Raw genomic sequence first — 22,831 nt, forward strand, 5'->3', positions numbered from 1 at the left:
ATGCAAAAAAGCAATCCACATCCCTCTTCGTCTCAGATATGCCAATACCTTATAGTGTTTAGATGGTGATGTCAGCCCCCGCACTTTCCAGGTTATGTAAATGATTAGCTATCCCAACTTTAATCTCGCAGCTAAGGGGTAGATCAGCTCCTCTGCCGAGACCCCTGCGCTTCTCCTTATACTATTCCATGCATCAACCACACCTGTCAACAGCACAGCACACATAACAACCAATGGCAAAATCCTCCTGACACCCCCAAATAAACAACACCGAGCCCCTCCCATTGCCACCCCCCAACCCCGGACTGAGGCATGCACACATTGTGTCGAAACATCCAAGAACAGGCAACAGGTCCAATAAATAGAGCCCCACCTCTGTGGGAAGCCCAGTCCAAAACGGAAGCATTTAGAGTAGACACCAGCCAAGCCAAGAAAGGCAAGGTACTTTTTTTTTGTATTTATTTATTTATAAGTTTGAACATACAGCAATAGGAACAGTCCCCTCTTCCATAACATCATCATCACCAAAGGACCCCAACTCAAGTGTAACAAAATTCAGCATTGCTACAAACAGATGAACCGTAACGATACAGGTTTATGGGTCTCGAACAAAAGCTGTCAGCGTTCGGGGAGCAAAGAACACATTCTACTAACATAAATATAGCAAGGCGGCTGGAACGGGCAAGTCGGCACTGGCAAACATCCACCACTCTCATCTTCTAAAGGCAAGTTACTTAAAGTTTTGAAGCAGGCAGCGCAGAAGCAGGCCCCTGCCTGCACACAGGGACCCCAAACCAGCAGCAAAGACCGAGTCAATTAATAGTCCAAAGAATTCAGGAGCTAAGACCCCAGCTCTTCCCTACTGCAGACGGTTTACCAAGGCTGCTGCTTACCAGTGTGTCAAACAATGTCATCCAGTGGGCAGGGGAGACGCACTGCAGGACATCTTCCAAACCTGAGATTAGGGAGTGTCCCTAGCTCGATGTGGAGTTCCTCCAGGATCGGTTATCATAATGCGAAGATGTCCCAACAGAGTGCTTGGAGGCCACCACCTTTACGGCCCTTGTGTGTTCTGCCTCGGTTTGGTGCCTAGACGGCCGAGTGGGTTTCTGGCAGTTGGACCACCCGTATCTACAGCGAATTGATGAACGAGGGTCTGGAGGATCCAGGTACACTGATCCTGTGTCACAGCTCTCCACCTAGTCCCTTGCAAGCAGAAGGATCTACAAAGAAGTGTGCCTTTTCCTCTGCCTGTATCCTCAAGCGAGCAGGGAAGAGTAAGGCATATGGCAGTCCCAGTTCTCGGAGGCGGCGCTTGATGGACAGGGATGAGACACGCTGCGTCTGTATCTGACGGGTGAAGTCAGGATAAAGCAACACTCTTGCGATCTCAGCAACAAATAAACCATGCAGCTGGGCATGCTGGAGGAGGAAATCTGTATTCGGGAAGTGAAGGAGACAAGCCACTACTGGCCTGGGTGGGGACCCAGGCCTAGGGGGTGAGGCTGGGACCCTGTGCCCCTGATCCAAAGCATAGAACCTAGATAGGCCCTCAGGCTCCAGCACCTCCTGCAGCCAGTCCTCAAGGATGTCGAGCACAGAATCGCCCTTCACTTCCTCAGGCAGTCCAACAACCCTGATGTTACTGCAGCATGCCTACTGGTCACTGGGCTAGAGTATGTAATCACTCAATGTCACCACCCCCATCCCCCAACACAGAAACTAAAACTGACTAATGGTGCATAAACAGAAACAAAGATTGCAAAGAATCGATTTCAAAACGTAACATGGCTATGCATTATTGTCACTTACTCTATGATAGTGCCTATATTCTTCTCTATAAATTATTTTTATAACTTATCTCCATACTAAAATCTATCAATTGTTTCATATTAGGCCATAACTTCTTCTAGGTGGAATTACAATTTTCAATAATGATTTCTGTTTGAATGTGGATGCGAAAGGAGTGTGTATGTAATTTATATGTATATATTAGGTGCTTAATTTTATCAAAAGGTTTTTATATGTTTGTATGACAATATTATGATAATTTAAGTATGACAGATAAGAATAAATAACACATATGTACAATAAACATTTATTTTGCATATCTGTACTTGCCCTTTACTAGTTGTCTTGATATTTATGTTGTGTGTGTAATTAAGTCAAGAGTGTCCGCAGGTCTTTACATTTTCATGTTTTTTGACCTGTGTTTGAACCCGTAAAATTAGCAGGGGAGCCTTTTTTCTTTACAGTATTTACCAACAGATCACAGAAACATCTTGCTTTCACTGTATATTCTAGTTCTGTGTGCAGTATAGTTTTCTTGTGTAAAGCACTGATATGACATTTATCTTATTATCTGGTATTACACTGAAAACTGTATTCTGAAGGTACAACCCACGTTACCTCCTGGAGTAAGCCTTGGAACGCTCGTCATGCTGGCCTGAGAGTGTCAAGTGTAGGAAAAGAGTACCTGGTAATCCGATGTGGGGTCCAGTAGTGTTGTGGTCCCAGGAACAGCGGCAAACAACTTCAACCGATGCAACTAGAACCCAGTAACCCCTGGCTGCCCATGAAACTGGTCACAAGAATTGTCCTCGCACCACTGCGCCTGCTGCCCGTGTGCGTTCTTCACGCATCCTTAAAGCTCCTTGTCCGCGAGCCTACTTCCCCATGACCCCCATCCTGACCCACTGCACATCCATGTCACATGCACCTTCTTACGCTTACAGTGCGCCTCCACCTCCGTGTGCCCCAAACACAATCTGAGCCATGAAAGAAAAGCCGCCTGTTCACCTCAACACAAGTTGCGGCAATTGTCTCATTTGGTCTTTTTGATTGCACTGCTGCTTTCCATCATGCAGTTATCTGTTGTGTGCGCAAAGGATGCTGGTAAGCGGTGCATGGTCTGTGCTTTACAGAACGACTGGCTTCGTAAATGTTTGTTGCGCAAGCTTTGCGGCTCTTCCCCCCCACATGTTCTCTTAGTCACCTGGAGCAACAGTGAGTGTTGGGTCTTTTGAATTCCTATCCAGCGGTTACTACTTCCTGGCGAGTCATGCAGTTGCTCAACCGCTCACACGTCTGGCTCAGCACTTCTTCTGCGTTATATACTTTTACTGTAGTTACTGTCTATAAGCCTCGCTTCTGTGTGCCGCATCTTTACATTAATTCTTTCCACACTCAATTCTGGGTATTATGAGGCATTTGTTAACTAGCTATGCCGACTTCCACATGCCATGATAGGTCTCGGAACCCTAGCCTATTATTCTGCATGCATCCGTTCTGAAATTAGAGCGCCATGAACATTACGGAGAGAGTAACGCCAGGCGCTACTTCATCTTTGTGTTCACGTGAACCAGCTCTCTGCATCAGGAGCCATGAGATATTCGAGGGGCACAGAAATGCAGCAGAATGAGGGAAAAGAGGCGCAGGGGTAGCAGCAAACAGGGAGCGGGTACAGGAGCATTTAACAACGCTATACCTCGAGGACAGGAGGGGCTATAATGCTAGCAGAAGATTCCAACCACTGAAGGCAAAATGCCCTAACTTAAACAAGAAGAAAGATAAAAACAAACTCTGGAACTTTGGCGTAGAAAGACAATACAAGCTAAATTCCTGAATAAGGGAAACAGCTGTTAACATCCGACAGCATTTGGTCGGCAGGTTATTACCACCAGCCTCATAACTGGCCAGACTCGGGCATGGAAAAGGCGAACTGTCCCGCCTGCTCAATTCCACTGCTTCACGCTCACTGAAAGTACTAGCAGGCCAATAACTGTAGTTCGAGCCAGCATGTGGAGTGGCTGCGAGAAGCTCAGTCTTCCACAAAGGGTGCTAATAACATCTGTAAAAGTGACTTTCACTTACATTAAATTTTCAATTTTAGATTAAAGCTCAGCTCCAATAACCTGAAAGAGAATTTAGAATATGTGTTAGGAGATCTACATTTTCAGGAATAAAACTATCCATCTGCGGTTTCCTTCACTATCTGTTATAATTGCCCTCCGTATGTACCTTAAAGGTTCCTACTTGGATCAGAGTGAGGCCAAGAGGTGACTTTCAGCTGGCAAGGCCCTGCACACACTTCCACGTGCTCCAGGGCGAACCCTGAGAAAGTCCCTGCCCCATGACCAGCGTTAAAAATCCACAATCTCCCGGCTTTTCTGCATGAGACAGGTACTACCTAAAGCACTTGCAAGCCGAAACAACGGCGTCTGTGTGCTACAACAAAAACAGTAACAAATGATAAATAGTACAACTAAAGTTGTGTGGCACAACACTGGGGAGCGCCGACACCACCCACACTAGGGGAATGGAGGTCCCGTAGGGACATGTACATGATGGTGGAAAAAGTCACATACAAGGGCAAGGGTGCCCGAGGAAGTTCCTAAAGAGTCGGGGACCATGGAGACAGTACTACGATATTTCAAAGGGGGGCACAGGTGGAGCTTCACCGCCTCCAATGGGTAAGAATACCACAGCAGGGGAAGCCCCAAAGACAAGAGTATTACAAGGAGGGTTGGTCCATTTCTCCACCGCACTTTTTGTCTCTGTAATGCTGAGACCCACAGGACTACAAGTTAGTTATATCGCGGTTTTGTGCCATTATTTAACCCACTTGGGTGCGCTGTAATGTTTGAAACATTTAAAAAGGTCAGTAAAAATATATTTAAAAAAAAAAAAAAGAATACAACTAAGTTAAGATTTTTTTTTTAAAGTTTATATTCAGGCGGTTTGGTACACCCATCACAGCGATTATACATTTATCTCTGCACCCGCTCACGGTTGGCTCCATATGCTTTTTTTCAAATGCTATAAATCAAGTATGATTAATGGCTTTAGTAAATAGACAAAATCAACAGATTATCAAACCCACAAACGAATGTTAGCCTACTGGTCGTGTTTACAAGAAGCTGTAAACAAATCGTACAAATTATGTACTGCATCAAACCAGCAAGTTTAAAAGCCAAACCGTGGGAAAAAATATAATGTCTTTAAAACTGCAACAATTTCGAGCGTTATCGACCGGTCGAAACTAAACGGAATACATTACAAACTGGCAGAGTTTTATATGAGAAGAAGACCTTCCCCAGAAGCGCTCTCTCTCTCTCTCTCAGCAGACAGACTAACACTTTGCTGCTTCTACCAGCCGACAATAAAGGACAGTTTAGCAAGTGTACCGGGTATGTGATCTATCAGTTTCTTTTCAATAAAAGGAAACAGAATTAGTAGAGCTGGAACTCGAGGGCTATCTGCCTTTCATCGCTCTACAGCTACTACCAGTCACTTCCATGTTTGAGAAATAGGCTCCTTGCAATATAATTAGTTAACCATATTTTCCTCCATGAAGCAAATACGTTCAAGTGAATGTTAAATGAACAACACCCTCAGGCAAAATAAAAGAAATCTGAAAACGATTAACAGATGATGAATAAAAAATGACATTTGCAAAAACACAGAATGTCCCAACAGTATCGCATAGCTAGCTACCAAACATGATCTGTGGTGGAAAAAGCCGCACATCAATAGAGGATCCATGTTAACATGAATACCCATGGAAAATGACCAACCAGCAGGATGGCACAATATAACGATCAGAAAAAAGTACATGAATCCAATTCTATTCTCTTTCAGTTAAGACGCACATGTATTCCTATTTTTAGCAGGCATTGTCGCATTGCTGGTTCGAGGCTTACCTTTTTCTGGTACCACACTATAGCATCGGTGACTTTGGACGCCATTTATTCCTCGACGCTCACGCGCTCTTCATTTTAGGCTGCATCGGGAGAAAGGTGGGAGAGAAAAACAAGACGAACTTTACTCGGACGCTCTCCAGTGAAGCACTGACGACCAGACACTGCGCTTTGGTTACCCGAACACCGAGGGGTGTGTGTCGGGACTAAGATTACATCCCAACCCTCATTACTATTTCAGCAACAGGTTTGACAACGTCAGCGCCAATCTGTTGCTGTAACAACAGCACATTAATGCTGCCGTCAACTAAACAGCTCCACCTCTGACATTTAATAAGCACGTACAAACGCAAAAACACGTTCCTGGGAAACTGTTAGTCAAAGGCTGACAAGGTTTTAGAAAATAAAGGGGCGCACTGTTGGGACGTTTGTGTATCAGAGCCAGGAATTTTACTTTCGAAGAACCACAGGTATTACATACGCACCTTTTATAGAATACCTCAAATGGAGCCGACTGCGGGCGCCACTGACATGGTAGAATATTCTGGGCAGTGGTTCAACAGAGGACAGATCCCACCAGTACCTGGTTAGTTCACTGCGTAAATTCCACAGCTAACGGTCAGGTGCTGTGCCTAATGCACTGAAAGTACCCCCCATCTCACGGCACTGCGTTTACACATTGTGGAACCATCGCCTCTCAGCGTCGCACAGGTTAGAAAGCTTTTTGAACGGCAGAATTCACAGACACACTAACCAGTTGGGATGTGTGAAATAACTTCTTCCACTAAGTTTTGAACGGTTTGCCTGCATCAGACTTTGCAGAACATAACAAAACATCGCCTGCAAGCGAACATACTTGCAAAATAGTTTGTGTGTTAGTAGTTGTCACAAACACCTTTTTCACAAGCAATTTCTTTAATATTGGGTATTTGCATAGATTTTTCACGCAAACATGTTTACGTGACATTTCAAACAATCTTCAAAACATTAGCCTCCTTTGGATAGGTTGTGTTATTTTTTTTATCCAAAAGTATTCAAATGAGCAATCTGAACTGACGTCGTACCGAACTTTATGATTTGTCCAATATTGCGATGATTTGTTCAGATCTCGTATTAGCAGCATACCATATTGTGAAAAAAACACGCACTGAAGCACCAACACTGGTGAAATTACAACGGGGATGTCCACAGCCATGCCAGAGCTTCGGTGAATGAATCACATGATAAAAGACATCTGTAAGGAAATCACATGCAGTCAGGGACGGCTTTTGGACAGTGCGACAGGTGCGGCCGCACTGGGCGCTGACCTCAGGGGAGGGTGCGCTGTGTTTAACAATAACTTTTGCTTTAAAATAACCTGTTGCGGATTTCCTTGTGCATTCAGCATTTAGGCAGCATTACAATTGTCAAGATAACTAATGTGATGAATGTTGCATCTTGAGAGAGAGATCGGGGTTTTGTCCAGAAGCAGTTTTGACTCGCTATAAAGTAGCGCAGAGGGTTAATATGCCTGCTGCAAAGACCGGATCTGTATTTTATGTGGACAGCTGAGTGGATTACTGCTTTTGTTGCAGAGGTTCTTTTGTTGCTGCAGTTCATAAGATACAACCCTAATATAGAACAGCAACTATTACGAACTGTCATCAAAGAGCTGCATGCAAACAGCATAAAATAGGTTAGGACATTACGTTTTTCCCCCAGTCTTTCATTATTTATTCCTAATGTTGCCAAAAAATGATAGTGGCACCGGGCGCCACCCGCGCTAAGGCCGGCCCTGTCTGCAGCCCGCAGTTATCCTGAACATCTAGCATGGCTCTAGCTCTCGAGAGGGGGTTCTGTCTATGAATCTTTAGAAAACAGTTATAAATATATAAATACTGTCAAAATATACAAATGCAAGTTCTGAGCAGCAGCACTAGTGATACTGAAAAACCACGTGATTGCTGTAATGGAGGCTCTGGGGACGAAAGGCTCAAATTAAGCTGCAACACTATCATTGCATACACAGTAACACAATGATGTTGATTATAAAAAGGAGTATTCAAGCAACTGGATGAGGGCTGTGACATATTTAAGAAGCGGAAAAACAAGTGGTGAAGCTCGATAACTATCATTTCACAACACCCTTGAGAGCCCGTAATGTTTCCTGGGGCTTGGAAACTTTCACCATTAGGCGCTTTTCAATCAACGTTGGTAAGATCAATGGCTGCACAGGGGTATTTAGCCCACAAAGCTCTTGCGTTGAGCTGAATACTGTACAATCCACGAACCAGAGAATTATGGGCAGCTCCTCCTCGGATCTATCCAGAGGAGAATGCATACCTTTCAATATGGCTTCATTAAAAAAGTCATCTCGGCAAAGGACACTCCATCTAATAATAATAATAATTCACCCAAACAGGCTAGGAGTGTTTTTTTTTTTTTTTTTTTTTTTTTTTTTTAACAGAGGTTTGCTTCCTCTTCGAGAAAAGCTAAGGGAGGGGTTCACATGGGGAAACAAGCATTTGCAATGCAATAGGTCTCGTGTTTGCTTGAGTTAAAGAGCTATTGACATTGTAAATTCATAACTCTGCTTTTCTTGTCACATAAATTGGTCAACCCAGCCTCATAATTTCGTCTTTTCCTGCCACATAATTTCGGTGGCTCAATAGTTAATTAAAGCACTTCCATTTACCATCTTCCTCTATCTGCAGCAAAAAATGAAAATGTTACCATTCAGCATCCTAATTTAAATCTGCCATGCTAATTTCAATAGAATACCACTTTCACTACCCCACAATTTTGCATGCACCGTAGGGCCTACCAGTTCTTTTACGAGCTCTGTGGGGGACAGCAGGTGGCACCTTTCAAACTGTAGGACCAGGGACGGCTCTTCCATAAAGACGGAGGAGCGTCACCTCCCCACCAGCTGCAAACCTTTTCCCCAAAAACTATAATAAACCATGTTTATTATAGTTTTTGGGGAAAAGTGGCGGAGCCACGGGGGTGACGAGCAATGAGAGGGGACTGCTTCCTCACTGTGCATGCATGCGCTGAAGGGTCTCTCCAGCGAGAGAGCCTGCACAGGCCCCCAGTCTGCGTGGGAGCGCCCTGGCAGGGTGCTACCAGCCAATCCTGACGCTGCTCTGAGCAGCATCAGGATTGGCCACAGAGAAGGCTGGGAGCCTGTGCTGAGGGAGACGGAAGAGCAGAGGAAAGGAAAGGAGTGTCACGGGAGCAGAGTTAAGTGTTTTTTTAATATATTCTTTTTAATGTTATGTGTTGTTGTCGCCCTTCCCCTCCCCCCTGCCGCCCCACCCCCTCGGTTACCCGCAACTGTTTAGGACCCTACTTAGCCTGCACTGGGGTGTGCAGCCGAGCTGCCCTGTAACTTACAGGCTGAGTGAGGCAGCGGGGAGGGCAAAAGCATGTACGCTCTCTTCACCCACTAACAGGCTGCTTTCCTTATTTTAAAATGGGTCCCTCCCTCCATGGTGGAGATTGCGGCTAAATCGTAAGTGTGGTGGGATGTCACTACTAACTTGTAATAAGTTATTACAAGAGGGTAGTGACATGTTTTTCTTATTAGAGACATGCTCTGAGATCAGAATGCACATACAATAACAAACTAGACTACTTTATAGGGTTAATTGCATCACCCACTTCACTTACTATATTTTAACATTAGTAACTTTTTCCAGGTCTACTTTTGATCCAATAGCAGGGTCGTTCTGGAACTGATGAATAAACTCTTGTTTACCTTGAAACAGTTTTATCAAAGGCCATTCTATCTTTAGTTTATTACCGGTAAAGAACATTGACACCAAAATAAGGGTAAGGCTCACCTCCGATAAAATCTTAAATACATATTTGTATTACATGTCCTATGAGGTGGTAGGAGCATATTTGTTCATAACAAAAACAGTGTTACACTAGGATTGCCAGCAATGGATTTGTTACAGCGACACCTCCAAAGGAACTTAAAAATATAATAATTGTATTTTTTTTTTGGTAGGAGGGCAGTGTCATGCTGCTTCCGCAGATCATTAGCGGTTTTGGTGGCCCGTTGTGTCTTATGTAGCAAGTGCAATTGCAGAGGCTCTTTGGGTTGTACTGGGTGTATATTCAGAGTTCTGTCATGATGTGTGCTGTTGTAAGGTAGCGTGTGGTACATGTTTAGAGGGTGGTGCTGTAGTGAGCACACGGACACCAGACTATAAGGCATGTTCTGTAAAGCCAGATTCACTGGAGAGTTTTTTGGTACAGTATGAAAGAGGTTAACTGTGACCAAACAGTACTTATTTTATCAACCTAAGAAGGGTAAAAGGCTGAGTCAGCCCCCTCAGAATGTAAATGAATGGCCAAGGTGTTGAAAGTGGAGTCATGCAGTGGCTGCTTGTATAGTGTCTGGGAAGATCCACTATGAAGGGGGAGCAAGTTTTGGCATCGTGGATTAGACATTCACAGAAATAAAATAATGGATGAGGTCAAAGAATATCAAATAGTGTCATTTTGTATGTTTTTTTGACAGAGAACAGAGAATGCACTCTTTGCTTTTAGCTCAATGAAAAGGAATGCCCCGGTTAGGAGCTATGTGGTGCAGTGTGCACATTAACTTTTCATACTAAATTAACGTTCCTAGTAGCTCGCCGTGTTACTAAGCACTATTTTCTGTCAAATAACTCAAACCACTTTCAAATAACGGATATATTTGTTTTTTTAAACGTGAAGGCATTTACAACTTAATACTCATTCTCACGTTGCCTGGAAGTGGTATGGTGGTGGGGGCTGTTCAACACAGCAATATTTTATGAGGAGCAGTTGTAATGACAACTCAAACTCAATTACTATTCGTCGGGCATCTCTGCAAACCATGAAAGCTTTTTGAGAAATGGGAAAGTTCGAGCACAATTTAAACAAGCATTTGCAATGCAATAGGTTTTCCACATTTCACACAAGTTAATTGACATCTTTTGACAACAGCCCCCAACAGCAAAAACAAAAAGAACTCTAATGAAGTTAGAAGAGCAGCCTGAGAATATTTATGGCCCCACAGAGGAGATAAGCAATGCCCTGTGTGCCATGTCCTCAGTGCTGGCAGGAAGGGGCCCTAGGGAGAGAGAGAGAGAGACTCTCTGGATGCATGCGAGGACATATGGTGTTTATTTAGTAAAATATGCTTATTTTAGGAGCAGGGTAGAGGACAGTACTGGAATAAAGACAAAACAAATGTCAGCATCATGGGAGGAGGTGGGAGGAACGGAATGCTAATTAGCACAATCAAAGGGAACCACCAAAGAAATGAAAAAAAAAAAATCAGTCACAGCAAACCAAAGTGGAACAATACAGTACTAGGTCATTGCTCTGAAACAGAAAAAGGAGGGTGAAAAAGGCAGAACTGACCACTAGCGAGCAAGAATTTTGAAAGGACACGGCAACCGACAAATGAAATTGCTTTAACCCACAGTATAAGGATACTTAAGTATACACAAGGTCAAATGCTAAGGTTAAACGTAAAAATGAATAATTTCGAATAGCATTAATTCCTTTGCCAATATAAACACACAGTAAAACATGCCTAAACAGAATTCGTAGCATCCATCCCATAAACCAGTAGAAAGATATCAGGAGTTACCAACACCCTTATCTACAGCCAGGTAATACCCACAGCTACACACCCTCCGGGCAAAATCATTCAGTTAGAATGTAAGCTTAGCAAGGGGCCACACCAAACTGAACAAACTTAAAACATACCAAATTAACAAAAACGTCAACTATAGTCACACTGCTGCCTGTGAAATTAAAACTCCCATGCTACCCCTCACTCCAGTCTGCAACAGAATCCTTCAAACCCGGGTGAGACAGCACCAAGCGCCATTTTTGCTGCAAAACCATACCAATGGCAGAATGTGTACCAAACAAATACAAAGTATAAAGTAACAGTGTTTTTTATTAACAGTGTGACAAGGTGGCTGTGTACTGATGAGACCAATGACTTTCTGTTAATATAAAGTATACATGCAGATATGTACCAGGTAATATGCACAATATTACCATTGCTGAGTGCTGGTGAGGCCATGACTTCCAAAAGGCAAAGCTCCCAAATGGGTCCTATCCCTCAATGAGGATAATAAACAGCACATTTTACTTGGAGGATATGCAAATATGATTCATGCTATGCTGGTCCTTCATGTTAATAAGTACAAAATATATGTATTCTGCAGGATCAGAACACAAAGTGTCAAATCAGAGCAGTGAGCTAGCACTTTCTTAAGTAGGCTATTAAGTATGGGCACATACACAGAATGTTAACTTAGCCTCATAGCAATACACATGTGAATGTCCATTTATAATGGCCTGGCTTGATAGTGCAGCTGTCGTGAGACAATTATATGAGCAGCAATCAGAAGGGCTTTGGCTCCACCCACATGTTGGGAGTCAGGAGTACATGTTTCGATTGGGATTGCCGTTCCGCAGAAAAAGTGCTTGCCCTCCACACAGCTGTGATAATTTTGTTTATTTATACAGTTGGGTGAGGCTGAACTTTCAAGAGCACACTCATGACATTGTAATGTAATTAAATTGTCAAGGCTAACTAGATAATTTATGGTGTTTTGTTCTGGCAGCAGCAGAGATGTGATGAGGGCGGTCAATAAACTATATGGACTTTTAGGCCTGGATTGAAAGTGCATTCATAAGCTTGACTTATTAAATTGCCTATGCTTATTAATGTAGAAGTCACATATAATATTTATTTTTACTGACATGTTGTGTATATTGTAAATAGGCATAGCGTATATATAATAGGTAACTGTGTAATATGGTTCGATATCATCATCAGGGCTCATGGTGACATAATAAAATCAGATGCCATAGGCATTTTTTAAGTTGGGCTCTTGATAAAAAAATGACTGATAAAATAAAATATGCATCCACAAGTGTCTTAACCCCTTAACTGCAGAGGCACCCCATTCCCACTCCTATGAAGAGCATTTTTTGTGTTTGGTAAACTTCAGCCTTAAGACTTTATAACGTTTTTCTCACAAAAGATATCCTGGCAACTTATGCATCATTTCACCCCACATGTTGAGGATTCTAAAAGGTACCCATTTGTGTATTTCCTGGGAGGGAACTGAGAAAATTGCAAAAATACAGCACTATTTTTCAAACGTGTCAAAAGTCTTTTGCAAGAAAGTTTCGTTTTTTTCTTCTAAAAATGGCATCAAAAAAGTTTGCTGTGCTAAGATTACTATCTTCCAATCTTCCAGGAACAAGAAGAGTAGTAAAACATTTACATTTTACCACAGTGTTTGCATTTTTTAAGTGGTAGTTGATGTTTCCCATTTTGTTTTGTTGTTTCTACCTACTTGCAGTTTGTAGTGGAAACAGGTCTAAAACCACTAGTAAAGACAGAAAGCTACACATTTCTGACAAGTAGGCAAATTCTGAATGCAACAATTGGTATTTTTTGTGGATCACTCATAGTTTTCCCAAATAAAATAATTGCTAAAATAAAAAAATAAAAAACTAGGATAACATAGAAATAGGAGACAATGATTTACTTATCCTAATTTCAGATTTATAAAATTAACTTACTGTTACATGTGCCAGACCCTTCTGGTCACAGGGGTATATTGTGCTTGTTGGTTCTCAAAAGACACCGCAATACCTACAGCCAACAACTGAGCTCCAGCTTATAATAATATTCCATTGCGTACTGGCCATGCAAACACATGGTAAAAATCTGATGAATGAAAAATCGGTATGACAAACCTATTTATTTTAAAATGTACCCAAGATAATGAGTTTAGGAACAGTGGCTAACTGCACAAGTGTGGTACTGTTTTTTGTTTTTGTTTTTTTTAAGATGGGAGGGGAAATCAGAGTGGTAGGAATTTTTGGATCCCGGCAGATTCTGGGAGCTTTCCCTCACAGAAATATGAGTGAAATGCAAGATTGTAGGCAACATGTGATGGTTGCATAGGGTTCTGAGTAAGAAAACATACTGGGATCCACAGAAGCCACACCACCCTGCTAACCCAAAGCCCGAATATCGAAGCCATTCACCACGGCAAATGAGAGGAAACTGGAATTCCCCCAACCGCCCCCCCCCCCCCCCCCATTTACCAGCCCTTAGATCAAAACTACACCCAAAAGAATCCACATTTCCTCTTCCTTGAAACAGGGATAGGCAAGCTCAGCAGGCTGAAGCCAGGAGGGGGTTGCAACAGAGAAAGACTGTTGGGGCTTTAGGGGTAAAGGTGCAGTCTGATGTCAGGACGAGCCAGCCCCCTTGCTGTTTATTTTTTATTATACCCTGCCATTCAGTGGGCTTTTTGGAATGGGGGCATGGTCCAATGCCGTCATGAGCCATCCCAACACTCCTCTCTTTTGTGTTTAAGTAATATTTCTGGAGTCTAGTAAACTTTCAGCTCCCCACATCCCATGAGGGGGAAGGTGAGGGCGTGGGTGAGAGGGGCATATTGTTGGAATACCACACCACAAAGACTGCTGGAGCCATTATCGGGAGGGAGTGCCACTTGTTTCCCACAAGCTCCCTTTTCATTACTTTTACCTGGGGCCAACGTGGCTTTCTGTCCCCAACGAGGCAGAAAGACTGCTGAGGCATTGCCAGATGCCTTGGTTGGCTGCCCACCCACCCTTTTTTCAACCCTAGATATCTAGTCAGCTTTCTATGTCAGCAGAGAGGCGATTGGAGGTAAGCCACCAATCCCCCACTCCAATAGGGCTATTCCTTTTTTGGGGAAGGTCATGCGGGAGGATGGTTTGCCCACAGCATTGATGCAGTGAAACATATGTGTCAACATTAATTCTTTTCAGGAGTTCTTCTAAGAACTCCTGCTGCCTTTACACCACAGAGTTAAATTTGAAAGCCATCTTGGAACGAGGCAATCCCTTTAATGAAGCAATATGCGTTCTTTTCACATACATAACTGCTATTCAAGACCCCTCAGCTTTTCCTGCCTTAGGCTGATGACTCACAGCCTCAATTTCACAGGGCTCTCCACAATCTGATTCCTTTATACCTACAGTTCTTACTCTATCACAGTGACTCTTAACCTGCCGTCCAAAGACCCCTGGGCCCATGTGAGGCCTACTCAAAGGATCCACGAATGTTATACAAAATGAAATACTAAAATAAATTAAAATCAATAAAGTATACACAAATAAAAAGCTAAATTGAAATCTTTTTCCCTATTTCATTGTGTATTTTTTTTTATAGTTTTCTGATTCAAATCAGAGAAACTGCTTAAGCGGAGGTCCCTGGCTTTCAATAATGACTCGGTGGGGCCGCTGGATTCCAGTAATGATTCAGTAGGGTTTCCACAGAAGTCAAAAGGTGAGGAATCACTGCTCTATCAGATGTCCTTTTTAAGTTTCTTGTCTGCTACTAAAACACTTACATTAGACCTCTGCATTGTTCAATATTTAGATCTCTTACACACCTATTGCTCTGTACTTCTCCCTACCACCCCCAGCAGTTTCCTCTCACCCTTTTTGCTTTCCACACATGTGCCTTTTAAAATGCACAGTATCATCAATCCACAACCTATATATTACAAGGTCACCTGCACCACCTTAAAGTATCCACGATAATGATTTCATCCCCAAAAAGTTAAGTATAATTAAAACTAACACCACTCCAAAAACTGTTTATTTCAACAAAAGGACCAAATTAAAATGTATGTGAACAATTCAAAATCTGACCAGGCACATGTTTCAGATATAGCTGACCGCAGGTCATCTCTCTCATTAGCCAGCTGCTCGTCATCAAAACATGTTTTCCCTCATATTTTAACTCATTCTTCATTACAATACACATGGTTCATCTCCTTTCTACAAAAATAAACCCCACAAAAAGAAAAATCGAATTTGCACTGCCTTTATTTTTAGAATAATTGGTTATGGGCTACATTATATCCGTCTTCATTTTTCGCACTGAACTCCTTTCAGTTGTATGAAAAACCCAAACACATAAGAACATCCCCTGCGTTTCCATATAATATGTAAACACCACACTGCAAGACATAATCGTCATTGTACACTCCAATGAAGTCATTATATCCAAGATGCATGCTATTCTAACAATATTCCTTTAAGGCCTTCAAAATTCTTTAAATATGAATACAAATCTGATCTCTTCCAAACTAGAATAAATCTATACTTTACATGATCTTACACAACTCGTCTCTTTACCAACTCACAGCAAATGCAATACCACCGACCTCCTTGTCTCTTCCCAACCCCCTCAGTCTTGAAAGCCCCATGAGGCTCGACTCAGTAGCCCGTTATTCTCTTATTCCAATCCATAATACTGGATATCTACAGAACAAAGGGCAAGAACCACCACAAAAAATATGTATACACACTTTCTTCACTCAGCACCTATGTCAAAAACTCAAAGGTTCAGCAGCCCACAACTTAAATAACACCCTCTCCCATTCAATTATAGAAAAGTGAACCAGTCTCACTCCAAGATCCAACAAAGAAAAACTCTTGGCTCCCTGGCACAAGAAGGATATCAACCCAAGGAAAAGGACAATCAGAAAGTTTAACAAAACGTTCATGAACTTCGAAATTCCTAAAGCCTCAAAAGCAATGAAACCTAAAAAACAGATCCATAGGGGCCCAGTTATCTTCATTAACGTACAGTATTTTAAGACACATAATAAGCCACAAATCACACTAAGCACTCTTTCAAACTATTACACATTGTTTCCAGGCAACACAAACACTGAAAATTGCAAGCTTTTCTGAGAAGGTGCCAACAATACACAAGGAACTGAAAATTGTTTTGCTATCTTCTACCTCTGTCACAAAACCAGACAGGAACATCTAAAAAAAAAAAGGTCATCCCTCACACTGTTTGAAACCCAAAACTTACACAAAGTATTGCCTCCATGAAACCCTCTTACATACTGTGACCCCATTCCAGGACGAAAAATAAACAATGATCTAGTTCTCCTATTGCCAACCTTCGAGACCTTTAGTCTTCTAGAAGAGCTAGTTACTTGCCATTCCTCCTGGAGGCCTAAACAACAAATCTGTTCTGTAAGCATCTTAAAGTCTAACTCTTCTCTCTACTTCTCCACTTCCACATCCCTTTTAGCTCACTCTCTATGTGCTGCTCCACGCTGATGTAAAGCAGTCCCTAGCTTGAAGCTGGATCCACATTAAAGTAACAACTTACATAACGAAATCATTATTGCATGTTCTGCATTTTTTAGAGAACATATTTATTGTGTTGTCATCAGGATGGAACTGGGGCTTTTTTGTATTTTTAAACAGGGAAGACTATTTTGAAAACAAGAGAAATGCTGGACTCTTGGCCTTCTGCTGTAAAAGCAGAGACCGTTTTTCATCATGGTTTTCAGAAGTAAAATTATGTTTGCTTTGGTAAAAACCCCATTGTGTCTATAGAAGTGAAAAAGTAGATCCTAGTTGCAGTTAGAATGTTCCGGGATTGTATTCATTCCTTGAAGAAAGGTTTAACCACAGAGCAATTATAACGCTTAGCAAAGTGAGTTGGGACAGTTAACACCTAAACCAACTGTCCTACTCTGAGACTAATTAGATAGGGGGAAGAAAACAATATTGGACGAAATCTGTATTTCACAGGAACGAAATGGTATTTTCAAGATTATATCCTATGTGTGAAACTCCCAAATACAGCATGCTGATGAAAACGTGAATTTATATAAATGGTTATAAAACCTTGGTCCATGCTTTGATAGATTTATCATTCTCATAGACATAAGGATAGCACAGATATTTTGCCCTGATTATCCACTCTGTACTATAAACTTTGAAGGAATTGCCAAAGAAGTTCTGGATTTTACAAATGTTAAAATAGCAAGGGCTAGGCCAGAAAAGTCTTGCACAATAAACCGTGCTAGGCACCTTTTTTGAATGAGAGGGAGCAAAAACACAAGTGCAGCTAAAGAACATGCATGGGAGGGTAGGAGGTTTCCATTTCCAGGTCTGATTTATTTATCAGAGAATTTCATTGAAAATAAAAACCATGTTATTTTTTTATACAGAAGCAGAGAAACAGGATGGCAACCACAGATCTTTTCACCTTTCTCTCCTCTGTACAAAACTAACATCAGTTTACAGCAATGCAGAGGATTTGGGGCACCCAGAGACCATGCAACAGAGATGGAGCAGCTGAGTGACTTTAAAATGTATCACACAACACAGCGATGGCAACTTGGCTTAGAAGGCAGAAAATAAAATCACTTCAGGATAAATAAAGGAATAGAAATCTTCTGCAGTTGCCTTAGCATTTCAGAATATTTTCTCAGACCTTAAAGAAGGTGTAAGAAGAACGCAGTGCCACTGTCAACATTTAGATGTCATCATACTAAAAACATCTACAGTAGGAGCTGGTAATTGCACTTCCAAACGTATCATGCAGACAGAAGGGAGTTATTAGGCTGCAGTGCCAATGTAAACATGCCATCGTAGATGATAGAGAGGACGGGGTAGCTGGTTGCCCTCACAATTCAGACAGCATCATGAACAGTGGCGCCCGTCCTTTAGGGCAGAGGGGCCACGCCCCCCCACCTTTTGCCCCTCATGAAGAGTGTCTGTCAGGCTGAACAAAGGTCAGCCTGACAGACACTCTCCATGTTCAGCTCAGGCAGCCAGGAGCAGACATGCGCGATTTGCGCAGACTCCTGGCTGCCTGAGCTGAACTTTGCTGGGCTGAGGAGGTGACAGCTCCTATGGGCGTGACCTCCTCAGCTCAGCAAAGGTGCCTCGAGGCCCTCCCCTGGGTGACGAGGAAAGAGTCACCAACTGACACTCTCCCTGGGTGCTTCAGGTTTAAGCCCTGAAGTGCCCAGGGCGAGTGTCAATCAGTGACACTTCGTCACAGAGTAGGGTCGGGTCAGATGTCTCATTGACCCCATCCCACTCTGTGACGAGGCTGGGACTGCTGCCTTCCCTCCTGGGACCTGGAGGCTGAAGGTAAGTGTGTGTGTATGTATGCAATGTTTTAAATTGAATATTTGGTGTGCGCGTGCATGTTTGAGTGTTATGAGTGTTGTTAATGGATGTGCGTGCGTGTGTTTGTGAAAGAATGAGTGTGTGCGATCTTTTAAAATGAATGTTTGGTGCAAAATGAATGTTTAGTGCGTGCATGTTTGAATGGTATGAGTGTTGTTAATGGATGTGTGTGCCTGCGTGTCTGTGTGTGAAAGAATGAGAGTGTGTGTGTGTGTGTGTGTGTGTGTGTGTCCCGCTCGCCCCCCTCCCTCCTAAAGCTGCCGGCCGCCACTGATCATGAATATCATGAAATGCTATTTTAAGCCAGCGATACCATCATCAACATCTAGTTGTTCCCCAAGTAAATTATTCGTATAGGAGGCTGCTGCAGACACATTACACTCGCAATCGTTAAACAATTTAAAAGGGCTTACAGCGGCCAAAAACACTAAATGTCTATTCAGAAACTCTATACAGGGAAAAACGAAATATTTTTATCGTCACCAGATACATTTAAAAAAATGCAAACGTTTGTGTCTTTTGTTGCACTGATGAAAGTATATGTGCTGTCACCAGTGATGTAGCCAATACTGATTTAAAGTCTTTTGTGGTGTTAGATTAAGGCAGAGGTAAAGACAGTAAAATGGAGGAAGGAGAGTCGTTATGGTTGCACATCTAACCCTAAACACAGCAAAGAAGTTTAGAGTTTTGAGATATTGGTTCATAACGATAACATCCCATCAGGTGAAGCTAAAGGGCATGGCTAATGATGCTGGCTAGTTACTGACCTTACCTCAAAACCATAACCTTGGCCAATTAAATGTACTGGGGATTTGTTATGACCATGATCAACCATTGCTTGAAATTTGCCTCTATACCTACCCAAAGCCTCTGCTGGACAGCCCAGAGTGAATCCTTGGACCATGCGATATGCATCTGCCCCCAGTACCTAATAAGCGCAGTCTAATGCCACTCTGAAATGTGCGTAGCCACTTGCAACAGCAATGGGGAGTATACCATTCCAAAGTACCGCTGTGCACAGTTACGACAAAATTATCTCAGCTAGTCAGATTTAATTTCAACTGAAATTTTCAGTTCAATAACTGGTTCACAAACCTAGTTGATTAGCTATCCCTGCATTCTTCGCTTTGTCAAAAACACATTTTCTCAAAAAACTAATTTGGACCAAAATGTATTTTCCTGCCCAGCTTTAATGTAAATTATGCTTTAACAACAAATCCTACTGACCTTTAAAAGGTAGGGGATCCCAACAGTTGCATTCCCCATTCAAGGTCCTGCCTGGAACAAACTGCACTGTGATGGGGACTACTCGAGCAACTAAGACCCTTCCAACATGGCTGTCGAAAACAGCCATGAAAGGTCTGGAATCCAGGCTCTGACGCCTCACTGGAACCTCACACGCGGAGTTGTGACATTACCAGAGCAGGCACAAAAAGTGAGAATGGACACAGAACAGGGTCATCAGGAGGAAGGCCCCGAACCTGAGCAGAGGTGTCTTGGGTTTGGAGATGGACACCGCAAGGAAGAAGACATCGGGGAGCTGTGGAGGACCAACAAGCCAAGGAGAGGCCAGAGAGAAGAACTCTAGACGGGAAGCCAAAACCAAAAGAGAACCGATGGGGGAAAATCCACGAGATGCAGACAAGCATCCCCACAAGAGAAAAGAAAGAGAACTTGCACAGCCCCAGTTGCCTAGGGAAGTAAGGAGCAGTGGCTCTTTCAGCTGCTACCCAAGGCCAGGACTGTAGAGCTGTGCAAGTGACAATGTGCATGGTGCGGAGGTGGTAGTAGCACCAGCGGTGTTGTCGGTGTGTGAAAGAGACTGCGTGTGTGGGCATGTATAGCCCACGCTGTGAGGACCAGTTCGGTCCTCATATCGTGGGTAAACACTGTAGGAAGTTGGCTCTTTATGTGCTATTTCAAAGTAAGGAATAGCATGCACAGAGTCCAAGGGTTCCCCTTAGAGGAAGATAGTGGCAAAAAGAGATAATACTAATGCTCTATTTTGTGGTAGTGTGGTCGAGCAGTAGGCTTATCAAAGGAGTAGTGTTAAGCATTTGTTGTACATACACATAGACAATAAATGAGGTACACACACTCGGAGACAAATCCAGCCAATAGGTTTTGTTATAGAAAAATATATTTTCTTAGTTTATTTTAAGAACCACAGGTTCAAATTTTACATGTAATATCTCATTTGAAAGGTATTGCAGGTAAGTACTCTAGGAACTTTGAATCATTACTTTAGCATGTATACTTTTTACATAAAACACAATAAGCTGTTTTAAAAGTGGACACAGTGCAATTTTCACAGTTCCTGGGGGAGGTAAGTTTTTGTTAGTTTTGTCAGGTAAGTAAATCACTTACAAGTCTCAGGTTTGGGTCCAAGGTAGCCCACCGTTGGGGGTTCAGAGCAACCCCAAAGTTACCACACCAGCAGCTCAGGGCCGGTCAGGTGCAGAGGTCAAAGAGGTGCCCAAAACGCATAGGCTTCAATGGAGAGAAGGGGGTGCCCCGGTTCCGGTCTGCCAGCAGGTAAGTACCCGCGCCTTCGGAGGGCAGACCAGGGGGGTTTTGTAGGGCACCGGGGGGGGGACACAAGTCTACACAAAAAGTACACCCTCAGCGGCACTGGGGCGGCCGGGTGCAGTGTAGAAATAAGCGTCGGGTTTTCAATGGAAATCAATGAGAGATCAAGGGATCTCTTCAGCGTTGCAGGCAGGCAAGGGGGGGGGGGCTCCTCGGGGTAGCCACCACCTGGGCAAGGGAGAGGGCTTCCTGGGGGTCACTCCTGCACAGGAGTTCCGTTCCTTTAGGTGCTGGGGGCTGTGGGTGCAGGGTATTTTCCAGCCGTCGGGAAATGGAGTTCAGGCAGTCGCGATCAGGGGGAGCCTCGGGATTCCCTCTGCAGGTGTCGCTGTGGGGGCCCAGGGGGGACAACTTTGGTTACTCACGGACTCGGAGTCGCCGGAGGGTCCTCCCTGAGGTGTTGGTTCTCCACCAGTCGAGTTGGGGTCGCCGGGTGCAGTGTTGCAAGTCTCACGCTTCTTGCGGGGAGTTGCAGGGGTCTTTAAATCTGCTCCTTGGAACAAAGTCGCAGTTCTTTTGGAGCAGTGCCGCTGTCCTCGGGAGTTTCTTGGTCTCTTGGAAGCAGGGCAGTCCTCTGAGGATTCAGAGGTCGCTGGTCCTGGAGAAAGCGTCGCTGGAGCAGGGTTCTTTAGAAGGCAGGAGACAGGCCGGTAGGACTGGGGCCAAAGCAGTTGGTGTCTTCTTTCTTCGTCTGCAGGGGTTTTCAGCTCAGCAGTCTTCTTCTTCGGTAAGTTGCAGGAATCTAAATTCTAGGTTCAGGGAAAGCCCTTAAATACTAAATTTAAGGGCGTGTTTAGGTCTGGGGGGTTAGTAGCCAGTGGCTACTAGCCCTGAGGGTGGGTACACCCTCTTTGTGCCTCCTCCCAAGGGGAGGGGGTCACATCCCTAATCCTATTGGGGGAATCCTCCATCTGCAAGATGGAGGATTTCTAAAAGTTCGAGTCACTTCAGCTCAGGACACCTTAGGGGCTGTCCTGACTGACCAGTGACTCCTCCTTGTTGTTTTCTTTGTTTCCTCCATCCTTGCCGCCAAAAGTGGGGGCCGTGGCCGGAGGGGGCGGGCAACTCCACTAAGCTGGAGTGTCCTGCGGTGCTGTGACAAAGGGGTGAGCCTTTGAGGCTCACCGCCAGGTGTTACAGCTCCTGCCTGGGGGAGGTGTTAGCATCTCCACCCAGTGCAGGCTTTGTTACTAGCCACAGAGTGACAAAGGCACTCTCCCCATGGGGCCAGCAACATGTCTCTAGTGTGGCAGGCTGCTGGAACCAGTCAGCCTACACAGATAGTCGGTTAAGTTTCAGGGGGCACCTCTAAGGTACCCTCTGGGGTGTATTTTACAATAAAATGTACACTGGCATCAGTGTGCATTTATTGTGCTGAGAAGTTTGATACCAAACTTCCCAGTTTTCAGTGTAGCCATTATGGTGCTGTGGAGTTCGTGTAAAACAGACTCCCAGACCATATACTCTTATGGCTACCCTGCACTTACAATGTCTAAGGTTTTGCTTAGACACTGTAGGGGCACAGTGCTCAT

General features: G+C 43.6%; 1 protein-coding gene across 3 annotated transcripts in view; it reads right to left on the bottom strand.

The window, feature by feature from the left end:
• PHTF2 (putative homeodomain transcription factor 2) overlaps positions 1-22,831 on the bottom strand; it is a 489,158-nt gene that overhangs the window by 315,413 nt on the left and 150,914 nt on the right. For all 3 annotated transcript variants that reach the window (XM_069229666.1, XM_069229667.1, XM_069229669.1), the window contains one exon: positions 5,703-5,782. In XM_069229666.1, the coding sequence (XP_069085767.1) occupies positions 5,703-5,747 (45 nt within the window). In that variant the 5' untranslated portion in view covers positions 5,748-5,782. The remainder of the gene's footprint in view (positions 1-5,702; positions 5,783-22,831) is intronic.

The sequence above is a fragment of the Pleurodeles waltl genome, chromosome 4_1, assembly GCF_031143425.1.
Source record: "Pleurodeles waltl isolate 20211129_DDA chromosome 4_1, aPleWal1.hap1.20221129, whole genome shotgun sequence".
NCBI classification, from domain to species: domain Eukaryota; kingdom Metazoa; phylum Chordata; class Amphibia; order Caudata; family Salamandridae; genus Pleurodeles; species Pleurodeles waltl.